This window comes from Chiloscyllium plagiosum, chromosome 7 (assembly GCF_004010195.1).
Source record: "Chiloscyllium plagiosum isolate BGI_BamShark_2017 chromosome 7, ASM401019v2, whole genome shotgun sequence".
Classification (NCBI taxonomy): domain Eukaryota; kingdom Metazoa; phylum Chordata; class Chondrichthyes; order Orectolobiformes; family Hemiscylliidae; genus Chiloscyllium; species Chiloscyllium plagiosum.
Genome location: NC_057716.1, coordinates 96,299,335 through 96,326,242, shown reverse-complemented (window position 1 = coordinate 96,326,242; position 26,908 = coordinate 96,299,335). Strand labels below are relative to the sequence as shown.

Here is a 26,908-nt window from a genome sequence, read left to right as displayed (position 1 = left end):
CTCTGGTCTTTGTAGTTTTTATAAATGACTTGGATGAGGAGGTTCAGGGTGGGTTAGTAACTTTGCTGATGACACAAAGATTGGAGGTGCCATTGATAATATCAAGGGTTATTGCAGGCTGCAGCATGACATAGACAGGATGCAGAGCTGGGCTGAGAGATGGCAGGTGGATAAATGCAAAGTGATGCATTTTGGAAGGTTGAACTTGAATGCTGAAGACAGGATTCTTGGCAGTGTGGAAGAACTGTGGGATCTTGGTATTCAAGTACATAGATCCCTCAAAGTTGCTACCCAAGTGGATAGGATTGTTAAGAAAGCATATGGTGTTTTGGCTTTCATTTACCAGGGGATACTTCTTGACAGGATTTGTTACTTCTTAACAAGTTTGAAATTGCTGAACATTTCTTTACAAGTTTGAGAATTGTTGACATTACTTGATATTGTTGATAGTGTTTGACATTCATTAACCATTCTTGATGTGTTTGATTCTTTGTCACACTTCCTTGACACGTTTGACAGTTCTTGACAACTTTGATACCTGTTGACTGCTCCTATCTGGTTTGAAACTTCTTGACAGTGCTTGACAGATCTTGCTCTACATGACAGTTCCTGACATGTTTGATATTTCTTACAGTTTCAATAGATTTGGACATCTTTTAAGTACAGGTTTCTTTGCAATTATCAATTGCATAGAATGTCTGACCAACCTTTTCAAAAGTCCCAAATACCTCTCCAGAGATACCTGAAGACTGTACCCTATACCCCGAACCAAGGTACTTGACATTCTCACCCCCAATGATGCCCCAAGACTAGACCTATATGAGTATGTTATCTTCCTTCAGGTATAGCCTGGCTATCCAAAAAAAAAGACCACAATGTTTAAATATGTTTTTAACAAATCTATTGTGCACACTCTGGGTTTGAGAAATGGTGAAATTTCACTTCTATTTTCACAGCTGGTAGTTTAATTGTTCAGTTGCCTTCATGAGGTGTGCATGGGCAAAACCCAACCCACTCCCAATCCTGTGAAAATAGGATGCACTGAGTTCAGCGGCAGGTCTTGCAATTGTGGGCCACTTCCTCCATTTTTGCTGCAATGGAGAGCTGAAAATGTGGTCATAGTGTGAGGTGAGATCCTGACATGATTTACAGATGAGAATCTTGTGACATACATTCACCTTCAATGATGAAAAGTGAATTCGGTGGTGTGTAAGAGAAGCTGCCAATTAATTAACTATCATTCTTGAACAGCCACCGAAGATTATTTCATATGCATATCAGAGGATAATATAAAATAAAGATGTGCATTTATATTTGTTCCTTATATTATTGAGAATGAGAGGGAGATGGCAGCATAGTGATAATGTCACTGGATTTGTAATCTAGAGCCCCAAGTTAAAGTTCCGGGAACGTTAGTATAATTCCTATTTTGGCAGATTCAGTAAAAAGTGAGCCTAATTGTGACCATGTAATGTTTGTTGTGAAAACCAATCTTATTCTGTTTAAAGAAGGAAATCTTCTATCCACATGTAGTATGGTCTATTGCAATGTGGCTGACTCTGAGGTAATAAATGCTGGCCTAGCCAGTGACACCCATTTTCCGTGAATGGATAAGAAAAGAGATGAATGAACAGAAGGTGGGAACAGATATGGATAGTGAATCATCAAAGCAGTGTCATTTTGCGAAATGTGAAATGTAACATCTTCATTTACATCATTTTTAGACTGAAAGGGAATACATTGGGAAGTGCAAATTTTGACAAGTGTTATTCCAGAATTGAAATGTCTAACACTCGAGGGAGAAGGTTCAACAAAGGTTCAAAGGGTGGCACTGTGACTCAGTGGTTTGCACTGCTACTTCAAAGCGCCAGGGATCCTGGTTCAATTCCACCCTCGGTCAACTGTCTGCGTGGAATATACATGTTCTCTCCATGTCTGTGTGGGTTTCTGCTGGGTGCTCCATTTCCTCCCATAGTCCAAAGATGTGCTGGTTAGGTGGATTAGCCTTGCTAAGTTGCCTATTGCATTCAGGGATATATAGGTTAGATGAGTTGCTTATGGGAAATGTAGGGTTACAAGCAAATGGGCCTGGGTGGAATGCTCTTCAGAGGGTCATTTGTTGGGCTGGGTGGCCTGTTTCCACACTGTAGGGATTCTGTGAGGCAAGGTTTTTTTCAAGGAGTGTGGTGGGAGTCTGGAACGTGCTGCCTTGGGTGGCTGTGCAGGCAGTTACAATAGGGGTGTTTAACAGATTTTTTAGGCATACTCATAAATATGCAAGAAATGGAGATATATGGACCAAGGGCAGACAGAAGGGATTAGTTTAATTTGGTATCATGTTCAGCACAACATCATGAACCAAAGGACCCCTTCCTGTACTGTACAGTTCGATGATCTATCCCTTAACAAAATCATAATCCATCTGTCCAAAATTTGAGATCTGCTATTTTATTAAATCTATGAAGAAAAAGGCTCTGATTGTTATTTCTACCCTTAGGTCTACTAAAGTCTTCCTTTCTGATTGATTCCAAATATACCTTCCTCACTTTTTCCACAGTCTACCTAAATCTATTCTCTGTATGCTCATTTTTAATGTAGTTGCATGGGCACCCTGAACTATCATATCATGGCACTAGGAATTTGCTATTTTAAAGGTTTAACTGAATCTTTCCAAAGAAAAGAAATGTTGAGGGCAACTCACAATAATTTGGAGATGCCGGTGTTGGACTGGGGTGTACAAAGTTAAAAATCACACAACACCAGGTTATAGTCCAACAGGTTTCGAAGCTAGTGTGCTTCCAATTAAACCTGTTGGACTATATCCTGGTGTTGTGTGATTTTTAACTCACAATAAAATAGGCTATATAAAATGCATCTTGAGGTAGAGGTATAAGCAAGTATTTCTACTTACTATATCTGCAAAATACTGTAACGAGACATTGTCAGGTTCACAGTAAGGCCAAACTCGATGGGCCAAATTACCTACTTCTACTCCTACGTCTTATGGTCTATAAAACAGTGTAACCTCTTTTCAAAAAACTTGATCAATGTGCTGCCTTAGAAGAGCCATAACTTCCTCAAGTCAACCTTTCCAGGAGCAAAGTTCTTAATGTTTGTCCTCTGTAACATTGAAATTAATTCTGTGGCCCTTCCCAGTTTCAGACTGAACTGGAGCATTCTTAACATTGGCATCCTTAATGTTACCTGAATTGACCTTAGAACCCGTTCATCGCCTCATAACTCCACCCGTTCTCTCATCCCACCTGCATCGTAAATTCTTTTTGACATATTCTAGATTCAACTTTGTCAATGATCTCCAGATTGATTTCTCAACCATGCCCAGCTCCAAAAGGCTCATTCATACCTGGGTTGGCTCTTTCTAAATCTGCATGAAGACCCACACACCCACCATCCTCACCGACCATTCCTCATCCACCATTCTCACCGACCATCTCTCCGTCCTAACTGATTTATATTTCCTTCAACCTTCGATCTCCGCAAATTTTAAATTGTCATCTTCAAATCATTCCTTGACCTTGCAATCCAATAAACCAGATTTTCTTCAAGGTGACAGACACTGAAAATTTCCTGACCCCACAATCAGTCTTCCTTGTTGAACGACCCACTGAGTGCATTGTTGTGGCGATGGTGGTGGTGGTGGCGGCGATGGGGGGGCGATTGGGAGAGGTGGTAGCTGTTACCTCAGGGGCACTTGGAGGGGCAGCTATGAAGGCCAGGCAAAGGCTGGCAGCATAAAAAAGATTACTAGATGCCTCATTAGCTTTTTTCAACTCAAGACTACATTCATGACTTCTGTGAGGTGCCATGAACCATGTTTCCTGACAAAATCAACTTAATCAATTTTGTGAGTTGGGTTTGGGGGGGAGGGGAGGGTTAACTATCTTCTCCCACATTAGGGTTGACATGTGCAGCAGTGCAGTGTATGGACTCTTTCTTGCACTTCGGTAAAACTTGCTGGAATTGAGAATCCTGGAAATGGGTTCCAATCACCACTTTAGAGGCCTCCTGACTCTGCAAAACTCTGATACCAAACTCTTTATCTCAAAACTCTCTGGACTTTGGCCTCCTTTTGCTTTTTTTAATCTCCCTACATTCCACTATTGGCAGCCAAACAATAAACTACTTCCCACCTATCCACGCCACCCGCCTCTCTGACCAATCACCATTACCCCACCTCCATGTACCTATGACACTCTCAGCTATCTTTCCCCCAGCCCAACACCCCTCCCATTTATCTCTCTACCCTCCTCAGCTCACAGTCTCATTCCTGATGAAGATCTTTTGCCCAAAATGTTGATTCTTCCATTCCTCAGATGCTGCGTGCCCTGCTGTGCTTTTCCAGCACCACACTGTCAACAATAAACCATTTCAGTCTCACTCACATTCATTTTCCTTAATAGTCCTTGGAGGCCAGGTAGAAAATTAAAGGGACTGTTGAGATTGCTAGAATGCATGAGACTGAAGTGAAGCAAGGGGGAGAAAACTGAATTGATTGAAGGTGAAACCAGAAGGGAATAAATAAAATATCATAATGGGAGAAACAAAATGAGACAAACAGTAAAGGACACAGGAAGATGAATAGTAACAGGGAAAGAAAGAGGGTTAAAGGAAGAGTGCAGGATATAGAAAGAAATGAAAGAGAGACAAACTGGAAGCAAAACTGAGTGAAATGGAGGAAAGGTGAAAGATAAAATGGAGCAGAATGAGGGCATTTCCAATGAATTATCTCCAGTTAACCAAATTGCAGCAGTAAATCTTAATGACCATAACAAATAAACCTTCTCAATTGCACTAAATAGTGCAATGTTTTATTTACAGGTATTAAATTTTTGATGTGATTCAGAGATATATGTCAACACAAACTTATTATGCATATGCCTCAGGTGAAATAACTAATTGCTATCATAGGCTGTCCTGAACGTGCAACTAATGATTGAACTCTTCAATATAGTTTAAGCAGGGCTATGCCACCAGCTCTGAGCTCCTCCTGCCAGCACTCCAGTTACGACTGGGTAGGAAAAAGCCCAGAAGTGGTCATTAAATGCCCATGCAAGGGTAGTGACAGCATGGGCACCCTAAGCCTTATCCATTACTTGGGTAATTTTACACGATTATGAGCGTTTGGAGTTCCCTTCCTCAAAAGTCATTGGATGAAGAATCTTTAAATATGATGAAGGCAGAGATAGATAGATTCGTATTACCTCGGGGATGAAAGATTATCAATGTTATGCAGGAACGTAGAACTGAAGTTAAAATCAGATCAGCCGTGATCTTATTGAATGGTGGAATAAGCTCAAAGGCTTGGTTCCTTACTCTTGTTCCTTGTTCGTATATTTGCATGTGCAGATGAGCAATCTCAAATACACATACACACAATAAATACACATAAACAACACCCAAATAATATGCAGAACACACACATACAAAACTGTGAATATGGTGAATAGTGGAACAAATTCTTTAACCAAGAAATTTGCTAGCAATCTACCCGCATTGTTTAGTTTAGTTTATATTTCATTGTATTGAAGTTTGTCTTCATCTCCTTCTGCCCTGGCCTTTATTGGTACAGTTCGTCTTAAATTTAACTATTACAGTCACTTGAGCTCAGAATGTATCTTCTTTCCACTTGCTGGATCATGATTAATTCATAAGGCCACCTGCTTGGGCAATATTTCTTGTTTAAATTTCTCATCCTTCTTTCCAGAATCCTCCACGGGCTTAATCAAAACCAAAAGAATTGTGGATGCTGTAACAAAAACAAAAACAGAAATTGGTGCAAAAGCTCAGCAGGTTTGGCACCATCTGTGATTGAGAAATCAGAGTTAACCTTTCAGGTCCAGTGATCCAAGGTTCTGAGAAAGGGTCACCGGACCCAAAACATTAACCCTGACTTCTCTTCACAGATGCTGTCAGACCTGCTGAGCTTTTCCAGCAATTTCTGGGTTTGTCTCCTTCCTGCCTCATTAACTTCCTCCCACGGAATTCCTCGGAATGATGATAGCTGACAACCTGTCCTGGACTGCCCATGTAGATACAACAATCAAGAAGACACAACAATGCCTCTTCTTCCTCAGGAAACCTGGCATATCCATAAGGACCCTCACCAACATCTACAGGTGCACCAGTGAAAGCATACTGTCCTGATGCATAATGGCCAGAGTACGGCAACTGCTCTGCCCAAGACCATTAGAAACTACAGAAGGTGGTGTGCACAGCCCAAGTCAGCTCAGAAGCCAACCATTTATATGGCTCGCTGCCGCAGAATGGCTGCCAATATCAAAAACCTATCGCAACCTGGTAATGATCTCCAACAACCTCTTCCAACAGGCAGAAGATACAGAAGCCTGAACACACGCACCAGCTGATTCAGGAACAGCCTTTTCCTGGCCGTGATGAATGGATAATGTAGACTCAAACAATGCTGACCTTGCTAACATTGATTTTGCCTAGCGCACGCCGTGTGCAATGTAACCTGTATGCCTCTGTCTCGGTCTTTTTGATCTGTCCATCCTTGCTTCCAATGATCTGCCTGTATTGCTCGTAAATAAAGTTTTTCAATGTACCTCGGTACACGTGACAGTAAATCAATCAATCACATCAGCTCAGGTCAAATTCTAGTTTTTTGGCTATCACAAATTTCCTTTGTTTCATTGATGGTAGCTGTGCTTAAATCCTAAACTTGGGGATTTTCTTGTTATATCTTTCTATTTCTCTCTCTCTTGCTCTGTCCTCCTTAAGCTCTAGTATACTGTCCAAGCTTTTCCCAGACCAGTGTCCTGACATCCCCTTATGCAACATGTTAAGTTTCACCTTATACCTTCTTTTGAAACAGTTCACATCGTCATAATTTTGTTTATATTCACTTCTGGGATGTGTAAGTTGCTAGCTGGGCCAGTATTATTGCTTATCCCTAAGTGCCCTCTCATGGTGGTGAGGTGCTTTCTTGAACCGCTGCAGTCTACATACTGTAGGCTAATTCACAATGCCTTTAAGGGGAGTGACAGTGACAGTGAAGGAGTAGCGATATATTTCCAAGTCTGGATGGTGAGTGGCTTGGAGGGGAACTTGCAGGAGGTGATGTTCCCATAATATATTAAAGGTGCTAAGGATTACTCTTTACAAAGTCCAGAAAACATTTTAAATGAGCAATTATTGCTGGTGCTTTTAGTTCATACACTCAAAAGAAATTTTACTATCATTTATGCATGAAATGATTTGATTTAAATATTTTATTTAATGTCTTCGATAAAAAATGAACTTGTTGATTACTGTCCAGTAATGTTTCCGACCATAACTGACAAAGTGGTGAGTATGAGTGCTTTATTTGTTTGATTCTGTTACTTGCAGCTCTATTAGGGCATTCAGTGTGTGTAGTTTATATTAAAGCATTCAAAGTCACTCAGGATTACTTTACTATTTGCGTCCCTCATCTTGAATATTTGACTTCCTAGGGCATTTTCCCATTTTGTGCACCTGTGCAGTACGCTTGAGAGTTCAATAATTTGATCCCCTGCAGATTCACCAGGTCTCTAAATACATGACGGTTGTTTCAGTGATACATTCGAAGCAATCAATTCTGCGTAGCATGCGTCTCCATTATGTCTCTCTACATTCACTGCATTGGGCATGCATTTGTTTATAGATTGTGAGAACTGGAAAACAGAGATTTGGTAATTATTCATTTACAAAGGGTTTTTCATGTGATTGTCTTGTACATAAATGTCAAAAGGTTAATGGAAATTAAGGTCTATTTGCTGTTTACACCTAAGCAAGTGATTTTGGAAAGCAGAATTTAGCAATTTTTAAAGAGCGATATTTGCTATAATTGTTGAACAAATAGATCTGAGAAACCCGATGGATCTAGCCACAACCTCTGGACTGAGCTAGTGGGTGTTTATTCTTCAGTGTGGCCAGAAGGGCTGCTCAAAATGATGAACTTATGAAAAGAGGGACAATAAATGAGGCTTGCTGGGAAATTGAGACAAGTCTTAGCCAAAAGAGACTGTGCTCAAATACACTGAAATAAACATGCTGCAGAATCCAGACTGGCTGCAGCTACAGATAGACAGTATACAATTGACCCAGCAGCTATAGACAATACAATATACACTTGAATTTGAATGGAATGGAATTGACCTGAATGCCATCCCCAGGACAATCAGAAACATGGAGTTGTTTACCAGATGAAGGGTCACCTCACGCCCTTATTTGAAGAAGGATACTGACCTACATGCCACCAACACCTCCACAACTCTAATCAACATGCCAGTATTAGAGTGGTGGTGGAAAAGCACAGCAGATTGATGGCAGAGTGATCCTCGGGCATGATGCCCAAAAGGTTGATTTTCCTGCTCCTCGGATGTTGCCTGTCTTGCTGTGCTTTTCCAGCACAACTCTAATCTTGACTCTAATCGCCAGCATCTGCAGCGCTCACATTCACCTCATTAACATGTCAATGCCTAGTTGGGTTTGATTGAAAAGGGTAATCAAGCCCTGATTGATCCATAGGTGGACATCGAAGACCCTCTCAAAAGGGCGTGAAGACTTCTCAATACCTCGACTATCCGAACACCAATTATCCAAAAATCGGATTATCCGAAGGAGATCTCGAGGTGCGCACAGAAACATTACATCAAAGACGAGTGTCCAAATCTGATCTAATTAAAAGTGCTGCCAAGAACAGTCCTGGACTGATGGGAGCACAGGCACTGTCTCGAAATATACAGGGCAAAGGTGGTGTGCGTGTGTGTGTGTGTGCTGTCTCACAGTCTGTGAAAGTCAGAACTCGGAGCTGAAAGCAATATTTGCATCCCTGTTTCAATTACATAGTTTGGAAATGATTGGCAAAGATTCAAACATCAAGATGCCAAATCTGAATCTGAAATCTGGTGTGAAGATCTCTCATCATTCCACAACCAACAGTAACATGAACTTGGGCGACAATAACTGTGAGACAGTCACCTCTTTTCGAGTTTCGGAGGGTCATTGCACCCGAAACATCAACTTTGGTTTCTCTTCACAGATGCTGCCAGATTTGCTGAGCTTTTCCAGCAACTTCCGTTCCTGTCACCTCCTTTAGAATGGCTCACTTCTGCTGCCTATTTATTAAACTTTCAAGACGTGATTCAAGTGGGCAACTTTCCTTCTCAAGGATAATCAGGGAATGGGTAATAAATCTTGGACTTGCCATCAACATTCTGATTCCAAGAACATATTCAAAGAAACAAACCCACCAAGAGCAAACAATAAAACATGGCCACAGGCTGCTAATATTTTTTCATATATTTTGGAGACAAAGGATGAGAATTTTCAGTGATCCATAAGTCCTTTCATATTTTACATAAGGGCTGCAAACCCACAGAGAATTAATTCCCTGGATACGACTCTGTCATTACAGGTATTGGAAAGATGAGCTGTTACCATAGCTATGTCTGGGGAAGAAAGCTGCATTAACCTTGAAGAGTCGTCCTTGTGAAGACTGTGCTTGCACCTCTCCAACTCAAGGTCATTCATAAAGCATTAGTATAGCAAGTTTGAAAGGAAAACAGTGATGTAACTGTGTCTTTGAAAAAAAAAATTACAATTTCAGTGTACAGCAGAAAGACAATACTGGTCGTCCTGCTAAAATGCGTGTTTGTCAATGCGTCCTTGCTGTTATGGAATTTACGAATTGGGGATGTTGTTTTTCAAAGGTGAAAATTTAAAATGTGTCTTAGCAGTAATCTGATTACAGAACCAATACTTTGAGCGCTGTTTCTCAAGCATGATTTATCTATAATGCAGGGTTGCACAAGAACACAATCAGCGTGTTGTAGAAGAACTGACTGGATTGCAGTAACTTTGTTACTGGTTATATACAGGTGAAGCTCCCCTCGAGGTCCTCAATCAAGGAATTTTCTTCTGAATTCAAAATTAGTGCCATGGAAAAGGAACTTCAATTACACAGAGAAAATGGGTAAGGGTTGGGCACAAAAACATCACCCATCAAAGGTCCTTTCTCTGTGCTATGGATCTCTATGATTCTAACCAGCATGAGGAGAAACATTTATGCAGCAAGTTATCATGTCTGACGTGCAGTGACTGAAAGGTTGGTTGAAGCAGATTCAGTGGTAGCTTTCAAAGGTGAGTTAAAAGGGGAAAGAAACTGTTAAGCGTTGTATGATAACTGTGTAGTGGAACTAACTGGACAATTAATTTAAAATGCCAGCAAGAGGCAAATGTGCTAACTGGCCTCTTTTCATTCTTTACAATTCTAAAATCTGAAAAGCTAATTATTGAGCCTGCTTTTCAACCTTCCTCAGTTTTTACCTTGATTAATAAACCTTGCTTGACAAATTGTTTTTTTTTTGGTGTCTTTGTACAATGTTAGCAGTATTCGTGAAGCTTGTAGTTTCTTGGGAGAAACAGGCATTCAGTAGCTGTACTGGCTAGCCATTCATACAGTGCTCATATCTAACATAAAACTGGGCATTCCAGTTCACAGCCACTCAATGTGTGGAACAAACTTTTCGTCATATCTTGATGGCTTATTTTACCAACCACTTAAAATCTGTGCTATGAATCTTCTACCAATGGAAATAGTATTTCCTTGTCAACCCTGTCCATTTCCCTCATGCTGTTGAACACCTCTCTCAAATCTCCTTTCAATCTTCTCCATGGAAAACAGTACCAGTCTCTTCAATCTATCCAAATAGCTGAAGTTTCTCATCCCTGGAGCCATATTTGTGATTTCCTTCTGCACTCTCTCTAATGTCCTTACATTTTTACTAGGAGAAAGTGAGGACTGCAGATGCTGGAGATCAGAGTCCAGAATGTGGTGCTGGAAAAGCATAGCTGATCAGGCAGCATCTGAGGAGCAGGAGAATTGATGTTTTGGAATCATCCTGATGAAGGGCTTCTACCCGAAACGTCGATTCTCCTGCCAATCAGATGTTGCCTGACCTGCTGTGCTTTTCCTGCACCATATTCTCAACTTACATTTTCACTAAATTGTCTCACTCAGAAGCAGACACAATGCTCAAGTTGAGCCTGAATCAGCAATTTATTTATTTACTGAATATAACCTCCTTGTCCTTGCACTCTGTGCCTCATTAATAAAACGTAAGGTATGCTTTATGGATGTCTTTCTCAAGATGTCCTCTTACTTCCAATTAATTTTGCACTTACATAGCCAGATCCCTCTGCTCCTCTACCCTATTTAGAATTATACCCTTTTGTTTGGATTGTCAGTCTGCACTTTTCCTTACAAAATAAATCACTTCACGCTTCATATTTGAATAAGCATTGATGATCAACATTATTTGTATTTATAATTGAGAAAACATGCATTTAATGAAAAAAGATATTTTTAAAAACTTGGTTTGTACAGGTGTACTATTACTATAATGATCTTTGTGGTGAAGTCTGAAACATAAATCGTTAACTTGGCCAGGTAGAAGTAGTCTTATTGCAAGATCGTTAGTTTTTTTTACCTAAAAACTGAAAAGGGTTCTTCTGTTTGTTTATCTTACTCTTTGAATCTGAAACCTGAAAAATAAAAGTAAACACCAACAACATTGCTTCAGAGATCTGAAAGCTTATTGTAAAAATATTATGTCATTTTGGAAAAAATACATTAATTACTTTGTCAACTGTAGAGCAGAGCAAGTGCAAGCAAAAGGGATAAGGTATGAGAATTCATTACCAAATTGGAGATAATGAGAAAAACAAGCACTACTAATGGTGAGACGGTTACTAATTATTGATTGTTTATCATCACTCAGTATTTCTATAATGACTCAAGATACTTTCTCAATACTACATTTCAGGTACTGGCTAAAAATCAGAATAGAAAATAGAAAACTGCTAACATTAGATTTTGTAGATCGATGTTTTATCTTCATGTATAATGGTCTCTCAATTCTGTCTTGTGCCTCTTCATGACACAGATGCTGCCTTAATGTCTCTTACATTCCCATGATGTCCCATACCCTCTTTGTGTCCTCTTGTACAGTCATATAACTTCTCATTCAGTCATTTCTCTGGGCAAACCTCGGAATATTTCTTGAACTGAGCACTACAAGTAACCATCCAACAATCTAATAGCGCTGTCATATTCAAAGGCACTTGACACCACGAAAATACTTTCCTCCACAAGCCCGTATGAAATGATAAACAGCAGTTTGACACCTGAGGGGATTTAAAAATACTTCTCAGTTGGAATACCAAAAACAGAAAATCATTGAACAACTTCTTTAGACACTCATGTAGAGTTCAGCACATTTTTAAACTTAGGCAGACATTCATATTGACACAGATATCAACACAAACTCTTGGAAATGTCAACAATGTAAGCGATTAAAAGGGAAAATACCCAGATATCCTTTTTAAAATCACAGATGCTTCACTTCCATTTGAAATTGATTGATTGTCACTCAGTGAAGTAAAACCAGTTACTTGCGTTTTGTTAGATTAAATGATTGAGCCATTCAGTTTTCAAAGTTAAAGGTAGCTCAATATTTAAATCTTAGTCTATTGCTATTTGTCTCATCATCATTTCACTTTCTCCATTGGAAAAAGTACTGTAATGCATGCCAACAGTTTCACAACAGTGGTCAAAATAATGGTCAAGTTATCTTTGCACAACAGAACTTAATGAGTAATTGCTACATTAAAAATACATCTACAATATACTATAGCTTCTAATAGTGATACGTGAAGGTACCAAACTGATTGCAGACTTATCTATCAAAATATTCCAGACTCTTCAAAGATATCCCCTTGTGGTCATGAAACTGCAAACCTGATTGGGTTCTTTTTTGAACTTTAAAAACTTATATTAGCACATGAAAATAGCTTGAGGAAGATAGTTCAAAAGTATGATGGTTTTCACAATGGCAACTGTGGTTTCAAAGATCATATATAGAGACTTTGTACCAAACACACTTTGGGAAAGGCACTGGATTTACAGTCAAAAATCATAAATTATTTGACTTTCTTGACCTCACCTCCTCCTCTCTAGGGCATGAAGATTTAGCCCTATGGTTTTTAATTCAGAAAAGTTCTGTGATGTAACCAAGAGATCCCGTGAAGAGAGACATAGTCAAAATAGATGAGCTGGTTTAACATTTCGGAGGAAGTAAGGACTGCAGATGCTGGAGATCAGAGTTGAGAGTATGGTGCTGGAAGAGCACAGTCACTCAGGCAGCATCCGAGAAGCAGGAGAATTGACGTTTCAGGCAAAAGCCCTTCATTAAGAATGTTGGGGGAGTAGGGGGAGGCTGAGACATAAATAGGAGGGAGGGGTGGGGCTGGGGGGAGATAGCTGGGAAAGCAATAGGTTGATAAATGTGAGGGATGATGGTGGTAAGGCAGAGTGGAGGGTAGAGCGGATAGATGGGAAGGAGGATGGACAGGTAGGACTGTTCAAGAGGGCAGTGCCAAGTTTGAGGGTTGGATCTGGGATAAGGGAGATGAGGAAACAAGTGAAATAGATGTTGATGTCATGTGGTTGGAGGGTCCCAAGGCAGAAGATGAGACATTCTTCCTGCAGGGTGGCTAGGATTTGATGGTGGAGGAGGTGCAGGACTTGCATGTCCTTGGCGGAGTGGAAGGGGAGTTGGAGTGGTCGGCCACAGGGTGTGGGGTTGTTTGGTGTGTGTGCTCCAGAAGCTCCCCACCCCACATTCTGGATGAAGGGCTTTTGCCCGAAACGTCAACTCTCCTGTTTCTTGGATGCTGCCTGACTTGCTGTGTTTTCTCAGTGCCACACTTTTTGACTTTAGTTTAACATGTATTTGACGAAAGATTGACTAGGACACAATATTTTTCTGTCCATTGATTGAGGAAATCTGACCAATCCAACCCATAAGCCAATGACAGCAGTAACCCTAAAGTATCATTAATACCACAGCAGAATATTTCAGATGCTATAAATCTGAAACAGAAAATGGTCGACATACTCAGCAGGTATAGCAGCATCTCTAAAGACAGAAAGAAATCTGACAACCCTTCATCAGAACTGTCAAATAATTCCTATTCTTCAGATAGAATGCTTCCACTATTTACTACTTTTATTTTTTGAGTATCAGGAGTGAATTACTGACAATTCGTCATGTTGCGGTTGTAAAGAACATTGGTGAGGCCACACATGGAGTACTGTGTACAGTTATAGGAAGGATATTATTAAATTGGAAAGGTTTCAGAAATGATTAGCAAGGATGTTGCCGGGACTGGAAGGGTTCAGTTATAAGGAGAGGCTGGATAGGCTGGGATGCTTCTCACTGGAGAATAGGAGGTAGAAAGGTGACTTTATGGAAGTTTATAAAATCACAAAGGACATAAATAATGTGAATAGTAAAGGTTATTTCCTAAGGGTAGGGAAGTTCAAAACTAGAGGGCATAATTTTAAGGTGAGAGGCGAAAGGTTTACAAGGGACCTGAGGGGCAGCCTTTTCACAGATGGTGGTTCGTATGTGGAATGAACTGTCCAGAGAAGTGGCAGATGTAGGTTCACCTACAACATTTAAAAGACATTTGGACAGATACATGAATAGGAAAGGTTTAGAGGGCCAAACACAGGCAAATGGGTCTGGTTTAGTTTGGGAAGCTTGCTCAGCATGAATGAGTTGGACCAAAGGATCTGCTCCATACTGTATGTTTCTATATGTGGCTCATCATTGTCTGATTATATCTGATCCGATTGTCGGGCCTAGTCTCCTCTACTCCCTATAAACTTAGGCTCCCTTTTTAATCAAGAAACTATTAAACTCAGCCAGAAGCGGATTCAATTGCTCCTCTCTGCTGCTCACTGGGGAGGATGCTAATAACTACCAATCCTCTGAGTGAGAAGAAAATGTTCCACAAATCTAAATAAATGGGTGGCATTCTCTTAAAATCTACACTTTCATGTCTCCTCAGGATCTCATGTTTTATACAAACATATAAATTAGGAACAGAATAAATAGGTCACTTGGATCCTTGAGCCGGTTCCATCAATGGACACACTCCTAACCTTTTCATCACAACATATTCTCTTCATCCCATAATTGGTTGAAGGAATCTTCTCTGAACTGCTTCCCATGCAATTATTTATGAAGAGCAAAACTGAACACTGATGTGATTCAACCAAAGCTCTGTGTAACTGTAACAGAACCTCCCTCCATTTATATCAATTCCTCTTGCAATAAACACAAAATTCTATTTACCTTCCTACACTCAAAGCAAATACTAGCTCAACGTTTAAATCTCAGTCCAAAGATAACAAAATGATTTTCTATTACATTTGTCTAATACATTACTTCACTTTCTCCAGACAGAAAAGCATTGTAATGCATGCCAACACTTTCACAATGGCAGTCAGAACAATGGTCAAATTATCTTTGCAGAATGGAACTCCATGATTAATTGTTGCATTAAAAATGCATCCACAACAAAAAGTCTAATAGTGATATTTGAAGGTGCGAAACTGATTTTAAATCTCTTATCAAAATATTCTAGACTCCTCAGCAGACATGCCTGTGTGATTCTGAAACCTGATGGTTTTTGTTTTGTGCTTTCACATCAGCACATGAAAGTAGTATGAAAACCATTTTTGATCCATGTACCACAACACCTAGATCCTTCTATTCTGAAGAGTTCTGCAATCTCTCTATATTTAAATAACATACTGCCTTTCTATTCTTCCCAACAAAGCAACTTTCACAAGTTCCCACATATTACACAATTTTCCATTTTTTGCCCACTCACTTTGCCTATTCATATTCCTTTGAAGACTTGGTATATTCTCTGTACAACTTACTCACTTATCTACTTGGTTGGTAAGGTGCCTCAATGGTTAGCACTGCTGCCTCACAGCACTGGGGACCTGCATTCAATTCCATCCTCAGGTGACTGTGTGGTGTCTGCACATTCTCCCTATGTTTCCTCCCACATTCCAAAGATGAATAGGTTAGATGGATTGGCCATGCTAAATTGGCCCATAATGTTCAGGGATGTGTAGGTTAGGTGGATGAGCCATGGGAACTACAGGGACGGAGTGGGTCTGGGTGGGATACTGTTCAGACTGGGCCAAATAGCCTGCTTCTACTTTGTAGGGATTCTATACCTTTATGCCATCAGTAAATTTAGCAACAGATATTCCAGCTCTTCATTCAATTTATTGATACGTACGACAAATTGTTGAAGTGCCAGCAATGTTCCCTGAGTAATCCATTAGTTACATTTTGTACAGCCAACAGTGATACATTTATCCATTACTCAATTTTTATTAGCTAATCAAACCATTATGTAAGTTAACATATTACTCCGGATAAAATTTTATATCTGTGCAGTAACCTGTGATGCATCAGCCATCTTATCAAATGACTTTTGGAAGGCCAATTCTACTACATCTATAGGTTCTTCTTTTCCAGTGTTGCTTGTTACATCCTGAAAGAGTTGTTTTATCTTCATCAAACAGGTTTTCCCTTCCACTAAACCATGTTGACTCTTCCTGATTGCATTATGATCGTCTGATATTGGAATACAATATATAATCAATAATAATCTAAATCTAGGGGAAAACCATCTGGACTGTTTCAGATCAGAGTTTCAACATAGCCTAGAATCACGAATGTTAAATAATTTACAAAATTGTGATGACAAGGTTCAGAATAGAAGTCATCCTCTTGAAGCACAACTGTGCATCTTGTGAGGACAGTTTGGAGAGCAGCATTAATGACAGTCACATGGATCTGGGTCTGAAGTCATGCACAGATTGGATCAGACAGTAATAATATATTTCCTTCCCCAGAATACATGAGTGAACAGAATGGATTTCTATTTGTTAAATTACAATCTGGTAGCTCTGTAGAACCTACTACCGACAGTAGATTTTTAAGGGTTCTCTTTCAGGTTTGCTTAACTTGAGGTAAATCCTCTAGCTGCCACGGTGAAAATGAACTCATGTACCTACATTCTTTAGATTAGATTAGATTTAATTCCCTACAGTATGGAAACAGGCCCTTCAGCCCAACAAGTTCACCCAGACCCATTCCCCTAACTTATATTTACCCCTACTAATGCATCTAATAGGGTGAAAGTGAGGACTGCAGATGCTGGAGATCAGAGTCCAGATTAGAGTGGCTTTTGCCAGAAACATCGATTTTCCTGCTCCTTGGATGCTGCCTACCTGCTGTGCTTTTCCAGCACCATTCTAATCTAATGCGTCTAACACTATGGGCAATTTGGCATGGCCAATTCACCTAACCTGCACATCTTTTGGACTGTGGGAGGAAACTGTAGTACCTGGAGGAAACCCACGCACACACAGGGAGAATGTGCAAACTCATAGAACATAGAACAATACAGCGCAGAACAGGCCCTTCAGTCCTCGATGTCGCGCCGACCTGTGAACTATTCTCAGCTCGCCCCCCTACACTATCCAAAAATCATCCATGTGCTTATCTAAGGATTGTTTAAATCTTCCTAATGTGGCTGAGTTGACTACATTAGCAGGTAGGGCATTCCACGCTCTTACCACTCTCTGTGTAAAGAATTCCACACAGACAGTCACCCAAGGCGGGAATCCGAATCCTGGTCCCTAGCACTATGAGGCAGCAGTGCTAACCACTAAGCCACCGTGAGGCCCTTGGTCTAGACCTCTGCATTAATGGTCCAGTAACGTAAGCACAATGCTGCCTTATCCCACAGACACTTGTTGCCTTATACTTAAAATTGTACAATTACATTTGAAGCTTTGCAGGAAGAACATCTGCACTTCATTCAATCTTACCATTTTGGAGTAGTATCACAGCCAAATACTCCTCATGGTAGCTGTCCACGTACAGCAGGATGCTGGGTGCACGTGTCGTTCGGAAGCTGAAAGCCGTGTTCTCTGTGGAAATTGTCCTGTCCATATAGATGGCAGATAAATGCGCACTTAGATTCTTAGCAAGCCCATAAGACTCCTGGAAGTTGTAGATCAGGGACGTTCCAACCTCGAAAATAGCAGAAACCTCTGTGAAAAAAGAGATTGTGTCATGTAAATAAGAATACACAGCAATTTCATTAACTACTGTCTCCAGTAAAATTGGTACCTTTATTCTGAATGCCATAAATATTCCATTTGGAGACTAACAAACCATGATTTGTTTTGAAACTTAATTGTGTCATGAATGTAAATGGTGAGAATCACAGATATAAATCAGACAGATTTCCAGTTTATACCTCTATGGGTATGTTACCATCCTAGCAATCTAAACAGCTTCAAAATGTGATTTGAATTCAATTGTGAAGGTTTCAGAATTTGAATTCAATTAAAAACAAATTGGCAATAGACAGCAGGTGTCAGTACGAGTGAGAATGAAGCTGTCAGATTGTTGTAAAAGTCCAACTGATTCACTGGTTTCCTTTGGGAAAGGAAATCTGTTGCCCTTAGCCTGTTATGAACCGTGCCATAATGATTTACTCTTATGAGGTTTCTACTGTGACTGAGCAGACCATAGAGCTAATCATGAAGAAGACCCTGCTGCTTCTAAAGGTAACAAGAGATGCACAAAAATGCTCCTTTTGTCAGCAATGCCTAAGATGGATTGATCTCAAAAATGGCCAATGATGTGGGGAAATGTGAAGGTGTTCATTTTGGAAGGGGGATAGAGAAGAACAGAATATGATTTAAATGGAAAAAAAAACTGCAGAAAGCTGGCCGGGGTGGTACTTGTGCATGGAACACAAAAAGCATATAGGTAATAAGGAAGGCGAATGGAATGTTGGCCCTTATTTCGCGGTGGCGGGGGGGGGTGTTGGAGTTTAAGAGTAGGGAAGTCGCACTGCAACTGCACAAGGTGCAGTAGAGGGATCAACTGTTCCAGGGAAAAGGCAGGAAAGTGGACCCGAGGAATGTCGAATCAGATATGATCTTATTGATTGGTAGAGCAGTCTCGAGGGCCCAAACTGCATTCTTCTTATTATGCTCTCACAAACTTAAAATTATGACAATCAAATATTTTATCTCTTCTATGAAGTTGTCCTCTATCTATAACCTCGCATGCGTGGAGTGGGACAGTGGCTCAGTGGTCAGCACCACTGCCTCACAGCGCCAGGCACCTGGGTTCAATCCTCGGATGATTGCCTGTGTGGAGTTTGCACATTCCCCTCACATCTGCGTGGGTTTCCTTCCACAGTCCATATATGTGCAGGTTAGGTGGATTGCCCACAGTATCCAGGGATGTGCAGGCTAGGTGGGTCAGCCATGAGAAATACAGGGATAGGGTGGTTGGGATGCTTTTTGGAGGGTTGGTGTGGGCTTGATAGGCTGAATAGCCTGCTTCCGCACTGTAGGGATTCTAAAACAGTCATCTGTTATTAAAGTGCAAAGTATGCTTGTATAAGAATAAAGATTTTATTTTCCTCCTGCTATAGTGCAAGAAAGATTGAACCTCTGGCACTGAATCCACTCCCTCCTTGGTATCAGCCCTGTTTAGCAGTTGGACGTGTAACCAACTGCTGTATGTATAACAGTACAAGCCTGAATTCAGAGATTTTTGAGTATGTAATCCAGGTTGACACTTTAGTACAAAACTGAAAGAAATGATGAACTGTTAAATTGAGGTTCTCTCTGTCCTCAGATAAAGATGTGAGTATGATATGGCAAAATGATACTATGTTAATACCTGAAGAAGAGCAGGGGATTTCAACTCAATGAAACAATTAATCTCCAGTGATATCTCTCACTCTTTTGTCTCTCCTCTGCTTTCATTCACAAAAGTGTTCCACCTCTCTCACCTTCTTTAAAACTCTGTCTTGTTGTCTCTTATTTTAGTCATTGTTCATGGCTCCTCCTGCTATGGTTCTGTATCAAATACTTGTCTGATTTGTGCCTTTTGATGTTTTAAAGTTAGTTATAAATACAAGTTGTTGTTGTCATTGGATACGCGCCAGCTAAAGATGCATCTCAAAATCTGTTGTGTCTATAAACTTACATGTGGAAGGCTGGTAAGAACAACTAGTCTTCTTACTGATTATTTCCAACCCCTGTCCCGTCTTCTCTTCCTCCAATACTGCCTCCATCCCTTTTTGCCCTTTCTACCTCCAAATCCCTACTCAAGGATAAGTGGCTTCTTTTGCATCATCTTTCAAACCAGTACAGCCGGGAAGGACAAGAACAACAAACATGTGGGAACATCAGAACTTGCTGGTTCGCATTAAAGTCACTCAGCTTTTGTGGCATGGAACTTTATTACCATCCTTTCATTGCTACTGAGTCAAAATACTGGAACCACTTCCTGAAATGTGGGTGCATCTTAGACTGCACTTTAAGAAGACAGATCACCATCTCCTTAACATGATCTCCAATGAATGGGAAGTTAATAATGATCTGCCCAATACCGTGAAAGAAATTAGAGAAACTTCTTGACATTCAATTTAATTGATGAGTAAGTTCATGTTGTTGGTATTTTATTCCTATTTAGTTCATAGAGCCTCCACATTTAACTAAGAGTACAAGTCCAAGGGGAATAGTTACCTCAGTTGGCTGGATGGCTGGTGTGTGATGCAGAATGATACCAACAGTGTGGTTCAATTCCCATATTGGCTGAGCTTACCAGACAGGAATCTCCCTCTCAACTTCTCCCCTTGCCTGAAGTGTAGTGACACTCAGGTTAAACCATCATCAAGGTGGTAAAAACAATGACTGCAGATGCTGGAAACCAGATTCTGGATCAGTGGTGCACCACTGATCCTTAAACCATCATCAGTCAACTCATTCTAATGAAAGAGTAGTCCTATAGTCCGGTAGGATTATGGCATCATTACCTTTACTTTTACAAGTAAATAAATCTTTCACCAGATCACTGAAGTCGTACACTTCCACAATCATTTGAAATAAGGACAAGATAAAAATAACTGAAGTGAATGATCAATTCCTCACCCACTATGAAAAGAAAATTCTGTCCCTTGCAGAAGACTAAGGTCACTCCTGCAAGATGACATTCAAGTTCCCCCAAATGAGGAAGTACCATTCATTATTCCACTGACACTCTATTGTAACATTAACCACAATATCAGTGTATAACCACAATATCACAATATCAGTAACATTAACCACAATATTTGCCTACCACTTTCTGATCATTGGCCACTGTATGGTGTCTTGCAGATACCAGGGGAATGTCCATGAACTTACTGCAGAAGTGGCTCAATGTGGAAGGTTATAGATTGATAGCCTCTCAAGATAACGAATAGAGTTATTTTTTGTGGGTTATCGCTCAAAAAATATGTAATGAGGGCTTTTATAGGTTGTACTCTTTGTTGCCTAAGCTCCTAGTCCTGAAATTTCCTCACTACAGTCCATCAACTCTCTGCATTTCTTCTTTAAAATCCTGCTTAAATCCGACCCATTGAAGAGACAATATAATTCCTTTTGTATCTCAGTGTCAAACTTGTTGTTTATAAGGCTCCTGGAAACTGCCTACAGAACACATTATTACATTAAGGAGCTACATAGGCACAAGTTGCTTTGAAGACTGACATACTCTGTAAGTGAAGGGTGAACCAACTGTGGCCTATTTATAACATGAACAAACAACATTATACTTTCTTATATAGATCTAGTCGGCTAGTCAAACCCATGGAAAGTATTGGCCAAAAGCCATGAATTAGCAAGACTATTGTCTATGAGCATATACTACTTCTCATTTATATGCAAACCAAATTCACGAATGTACAATTAAAATATTGGCATTTAAAGTCTCAAATTTGCTGTTAGTGCAGTTGCTGCAGCTTTCTACTTTGACTCAAAAGCTGCTGTCAAGTGCTTGTTAGTGGACAACATAATGAAAGCAACGGCACATTGCTGTTTTAGAATTGAGTAATTTTCACAGCAAATGCTACAATGGGGGAATGATGACTTCACTTTATCATTCAGTGCATATGAAAGAGCAAGTAAGCACAGCTGCTTCTGGCAAAATACATGGAGCACTTAAGATCCTGGAACCAGCAACTTTGAAGATTAAACACATGCAAATAAAAGAGAAAGGAAAAGATTACATTTATATGGTACATTTCACAAAAAAGAGTCAGGCACCCCCAAAGTTATATTTCAGTTAATGAAGAATTTTTGAAGTTCTGGCATTGACAACCATCCTTGAAGTTGAGAAGGACATCTACTCAGAGATATAGGATTTTGCACTAGATCTTCAGATGACTGGAAAAATCAATTCTTCACCCACAAGTCCTTGGGGACATGGTCCATGAGGTAGAATACCTTTTCTTTTAATGTTTGAGTCAACATGGACAGCTCTGGCCAATGTTGTCTGTCAATATTAGTAAAGTATTTCAAAATGTTGTTCAGAGTCAAACTCTTTTATTTATTCATTCATAGGATATAACCATCACTGAAACAGTTGTCAATATCGGATGAGGCTGGCAGTATCTGGTGTTGTAACCTCTGCTGTCACTCCGAGTGGGAGAACGTATTCCTTCTCTGCATCAACCCATTCACCATGATCTATAGATCTCCCTTCACTTTTCTATTTCTCCTTATCTGCCATGTCCAGTATAAGTCTCAAATATCACACAGGGCAGCTCTTGGCTGTTAATGTTTGACTGGGTGCACAACAGCCTTTTGGGGTGGCAGGGTGACTCAGTGATTAGCATTGCTGCCTCACAGTGCCAGAGACACCATTGGGCAACTGTCTGTGACGGGTTTGTATGAGTTTCTGCATGAGTTTCCTCTGGGTGCTCCAGCATCCTCCCACAGTCCTCAAAGATCAGCAAGGCCGCCTTTGTTTGGAACTGCAGAAAATGGGGGAGATACGAAATGAGTATTTTGCATCAGTATTTAGTGTGGAAAAGGATATGGAAGATATATACTGTAGGGAAATAGATGGTGACATCTTGCAAAATGTCCATATTACAGAGGAGGAAATGCTGGATGCCTTGAAACGGGTAAAGGTGGATAAATCCCCAGCACCTGATCAGGTGTACCCTAGAACTTTGTGGGAAGCTAGAGAAATGATTGCTGGGCCTCTTGCTGAGATATTTGTATCATCGATAGTCACAGGTAAGGTGCTGGAAGACTGGAAATTGGCTAACATGGTGCCACTGTTTAAGAAGGGCGGTAAGGACAAGCCAGGGAACTACAGACAAGAGAGCCTGACCTCAGTGGTGGGCAGGTTGTTGGAGGGAATCCTGAGGGACAGGATGTACATGTATTTGGAAAGGCAAGGACTGATTAGGGATAACATGGCTTTGTGCATGGGAAATCATGTCTCACAAAATTAATTGAGTGTTTTGAAGAAGTAACAAAGAGGATTGATGAGGATAGAGCAGTAGATGTGATCTATATGGACTTCAATAAGGTATTCGGCAAGGTTCCCCATGGGAGACTGATTAGCAAGGTTAGATCTCATGGAATATAGGGAGAATTAGCCATTTGGATACAGAACTGGCTCAAAGGTAGAAGACAGAGGGTGGTGGTAGAGGGTTGTTTTTCAGACTGGAGGCCTGTGACCAGTGGAGTGACACAAGGATTGGTGCTGAGTCATCTACTTTTTGTCATTTACATAAAGGATTTGGATGCGAGTTTGCAGATGACACCGAAATTGGAGGTGTAGTGGACAGTGAAGAGGGTTACCTCAGATTACAACAGGATCTTGACCAGATGGGCCAATGGGCTGAGAAGTGGCAAATGGAGTTTAATTCAGATAAATGCGAGGTGCTGCATTTTGGGGAAGCAAATCTTAGCAGGATTTATATACTTAATGATAAGGTCCTGGAGAGTGTTGCTGAACAAAGAGACCTTGGAGTGCAGGTTCATTGCTACTTGAAAGTGGAGTCACTGGTAGATAGGATAGTGAAGAAGGCGTTTGGTATGCTTTCCTTTATTAGTCAGAGTATTGAGTACAGGAGTTAGGAGGTCATGTTGCGGCTGTACAGGACACTAGTTAGGCCACTGTTGGAACATTGCGTGCAATTCTGGTCTCCTTCCTATCAGAAAGATGTTGTGAAACTTGAAAGAGTTCAGAAAAGATTTCCAAGGATGTTGCCAGGGTTGGAGGATTTGAGCTATAGGGAGAGGCTGAGGAGTGACCTTATAGAGGTTTGCAAATTATGAGGGGCATGGATAGGGTAAATAGGCAAAATCTTTTCCCTGGGGTCGGGGAGCCCAGAACTAGTGGGCATAGGTTTAGGGTGAGAGGGAAAGATATAAAAGAGACCCACGGGGCAACTTTTTCATACAGAGGGTGGTACATGTATGGAATGAGTTGCCAGAGGAAGTGGTGAAGGATGGTACAATTGCAACATTTAAGAGGCATTTGGATGGGTATATAAATAGGAAGGGTTTGGAGGGATATGGGCCGGGTACTGGCAGGTGGGACTAGATTGGGTTGGGATATCTGGTCGGCATGGATCAGTTGGAGCGAAGGGTCTATTTCCATGCTGTACATCCCTATGACTCTATGTGCACGTTAGATGGATTGACCAAGCTAAATTGCCCATAGGCTTAGGTGGATTAGCCATGTGAAAATGCAGGGTCTCAGGGATAGTATAGGTGTGTGGTGTGTCAATGCTGTGGCTTTAAGAAGTGTATTTTTGCTAGTTTCTTTTAAGAGACCGATTTAATGAGAGGTGACAAGCAAACTGTGGTCATGTAAACAGCTTGTGAAGCCTTTTTTGTATTTTAAAAGTTGGAACAATATAGGCAGCCTGGATGGGTGTGGCCAGCTCTCACAGACCAGGATTTCTAGATTTTCAAGCTTTTAGATTCAGAAGCTGCTGGAGTCTTGAAGAAGTAGAAGCTTTTTTATTGCCTCTCTCAGTTACAACTAGAAACTTGGGTTTCTCTTTCTACTGCTGGTGTTGCATGTGAGAAAATCAGTTTTCTGAATTTGCTTTGTGTTTATGGGATGTTACTACACTGGAACAGTTCATTAGTAACAGTTAATGTCTCTATTAATCTGTTAAGTTTTCCATTAGTGTTGTTATTCTAAGTTTTTTTTGTTTTACTGTATTTTAACTATGGGGTTTGAATAAATTGTGGTTTGCTTAACGTTGTATAGTTTGACCTATTGAATTGCATCTGGAACACAGCACTTTACATTTGTCTTTAAAATAAGAAGAGTTTAGGGTCTCAGCTGCCTTCCTAAAAAATATTGAGGGGATCTGGTATGGTCCATAACAGTGGGATGCTCTTAAGAGGGTCAGCGTGGATTTGACAGGCTGAATGACCTGCTCCACACTGTAGGGATTCTTTGATTCTAGTATGATGATGGTGCCAGGAATCATTGGATGCCCTGACAGTGGCAAGTACTCCCAGGAATGGCAAGTGAGGGAATCACGTTGGCATTGGATGAAAGGAGCACCAATGGATCACAGGACTTGGTTGTTTTGGTGAGTGTGTGTTGTTAGACCAAGAGAAGTTACATCGACCCTTTCATGAAACTTGACAGAAATGACAATTAGTTGATTTCTCGTAAAATTCAACTCCATGTCATTTTACTTGGCCGCATTGACAACTGTTAAGTTGACGAACACTGGATATTCATGTGATCATGGCGGTCTGTGAGGTACAATGTAACAAAGGCCTAGCAAAGGGCAGAATTGATAGGAACTTCCCATACCAACCTTGGGTACGAATTTTCCATGAACACGGGCTCTGAGGCAGCAATGGCAGTCATGGGGCTCAGACTGAACTCTAACTTTTTGAGGACCCTTTTGGATTTCCGTTTTTCCTTCTTTCTGTAAGGAGTGGCCTCCTGGACTGCTCTTTGGAGTTCGATTGCTGCCTCAAATAAAAACCGTGAAATGGTCTTGGTCTTTTAGTTGGTTATTGGTCTTTTTTTGTCAAAAAGAAACTGACTTTTCATCAACTCCCCCACCATTCAACTCCTGCACAAAATGCTTTTCAAAACATCAAGAATGCAGTTCCATGCCTTCCACAGCACCTGCAAATAGCTACAAAGTCTATCGGCTACCTTTTATTTGGCATCTGTTTTTAAACAATTACAGAACACCACACTGACAGCAATTATATCCAAGGAGAACCTGTGTACATTAAAGATCCTTCTACAGAGTGCAAATGTAAACTAAACCAGCAAAGCTTTAAAGATAGATTCATTCTATTCTTCTCTCAGAATAAGTGACTTGAGGCCAGGAAGATGTTCCCATAATCGTTAATTCAATCTGAGATGCTTGATTTATGATTTCTCAGTAATTAATTGAAGATCGGTTCTCTCAATAAACCTGTAATAATCATTTCCCCAGCTTTATTGTGGTGCAATCAACACATTAAGGGAATAGTGTTAATGATAATTGCTGCTACAAAACATGACAAAATAGCAGCTTGCTTTTCTGCACAAGTCTGTAACAGAAGTCAGTGGGGAGATGGATTCCTCTCATTACTGTTTGCGGAGACAAAATGGACTTATTGTTGAAACACTCTTTTGTTTGATTTTTCTTGCAAAATGGCTGCAGCATTTTAAAAGAAATTCACAGGAGCCATAATTGAAAAGAAATACATTTGAAAAGGAGGACATTCAAAAACAGTATCTTGCTTGTCGTCCGAGCATTTAATGATCTATATTTGCCTTGGCCTAGATATTGGTATGACTTGGATTTTCAAAAGTTCACATTTGTTTAAAAATCGGTTCCTGATTCTCCTCCTCCCTATATCTCCTTTACTCAGCTCACAGACCCCAGATACCTTAGTTCTTTCTCAATTCTAGACTTGTGTACATTCTCCAGTTTGACTGCTTTACCATGAGCAGACATATCTTCAATTGTCTAGATCCTCTACCCTGAAATTCCCTCTCCAAATTCCTTCAATTTATAGTTCTTCATCATTAAGTCTTTTCCCTCAAATCTCTTTGACAACAGAAAAAGGAAAAAGCAAGGTGATGGAGAATTTTGAATGTGTTTGAAAATGTTT

At 40.4% G+C, this 26,908-nt stretch overlaps 1 protein-coding gene across 3 annotated transcripts in view; it reads right to left on the bottom strand.

Annotated features, from left to right (window-relative positions):
* LOC122551780 (contactin-associated protein-like 5) overlaps nucleotides 1-26,908 on the bottom strand; it is a 1,278,965-nt gene that overhangs the window by 107,265 nt on the left and 1,144,792 nt on the right. For 2 of the 3 annotated variants that reach the window (XM_043694243.1, XM_043694244.1), the window contains one exon: nucleotides 17,774-17,998. In XM_043694243.1, coding sequence (XP_043550178.1) covers nucleotides 17,774-17,998 — 225 coding nt within the window. Of the gene's footprint in view, nucleotides 1-11,995; nucleotides 12,190-17,773; nucleotides 17,999-26,908 lie in introns of those variants that run through there. The other variant, XM_043694245.1, reaches the window with a different exon arrangement.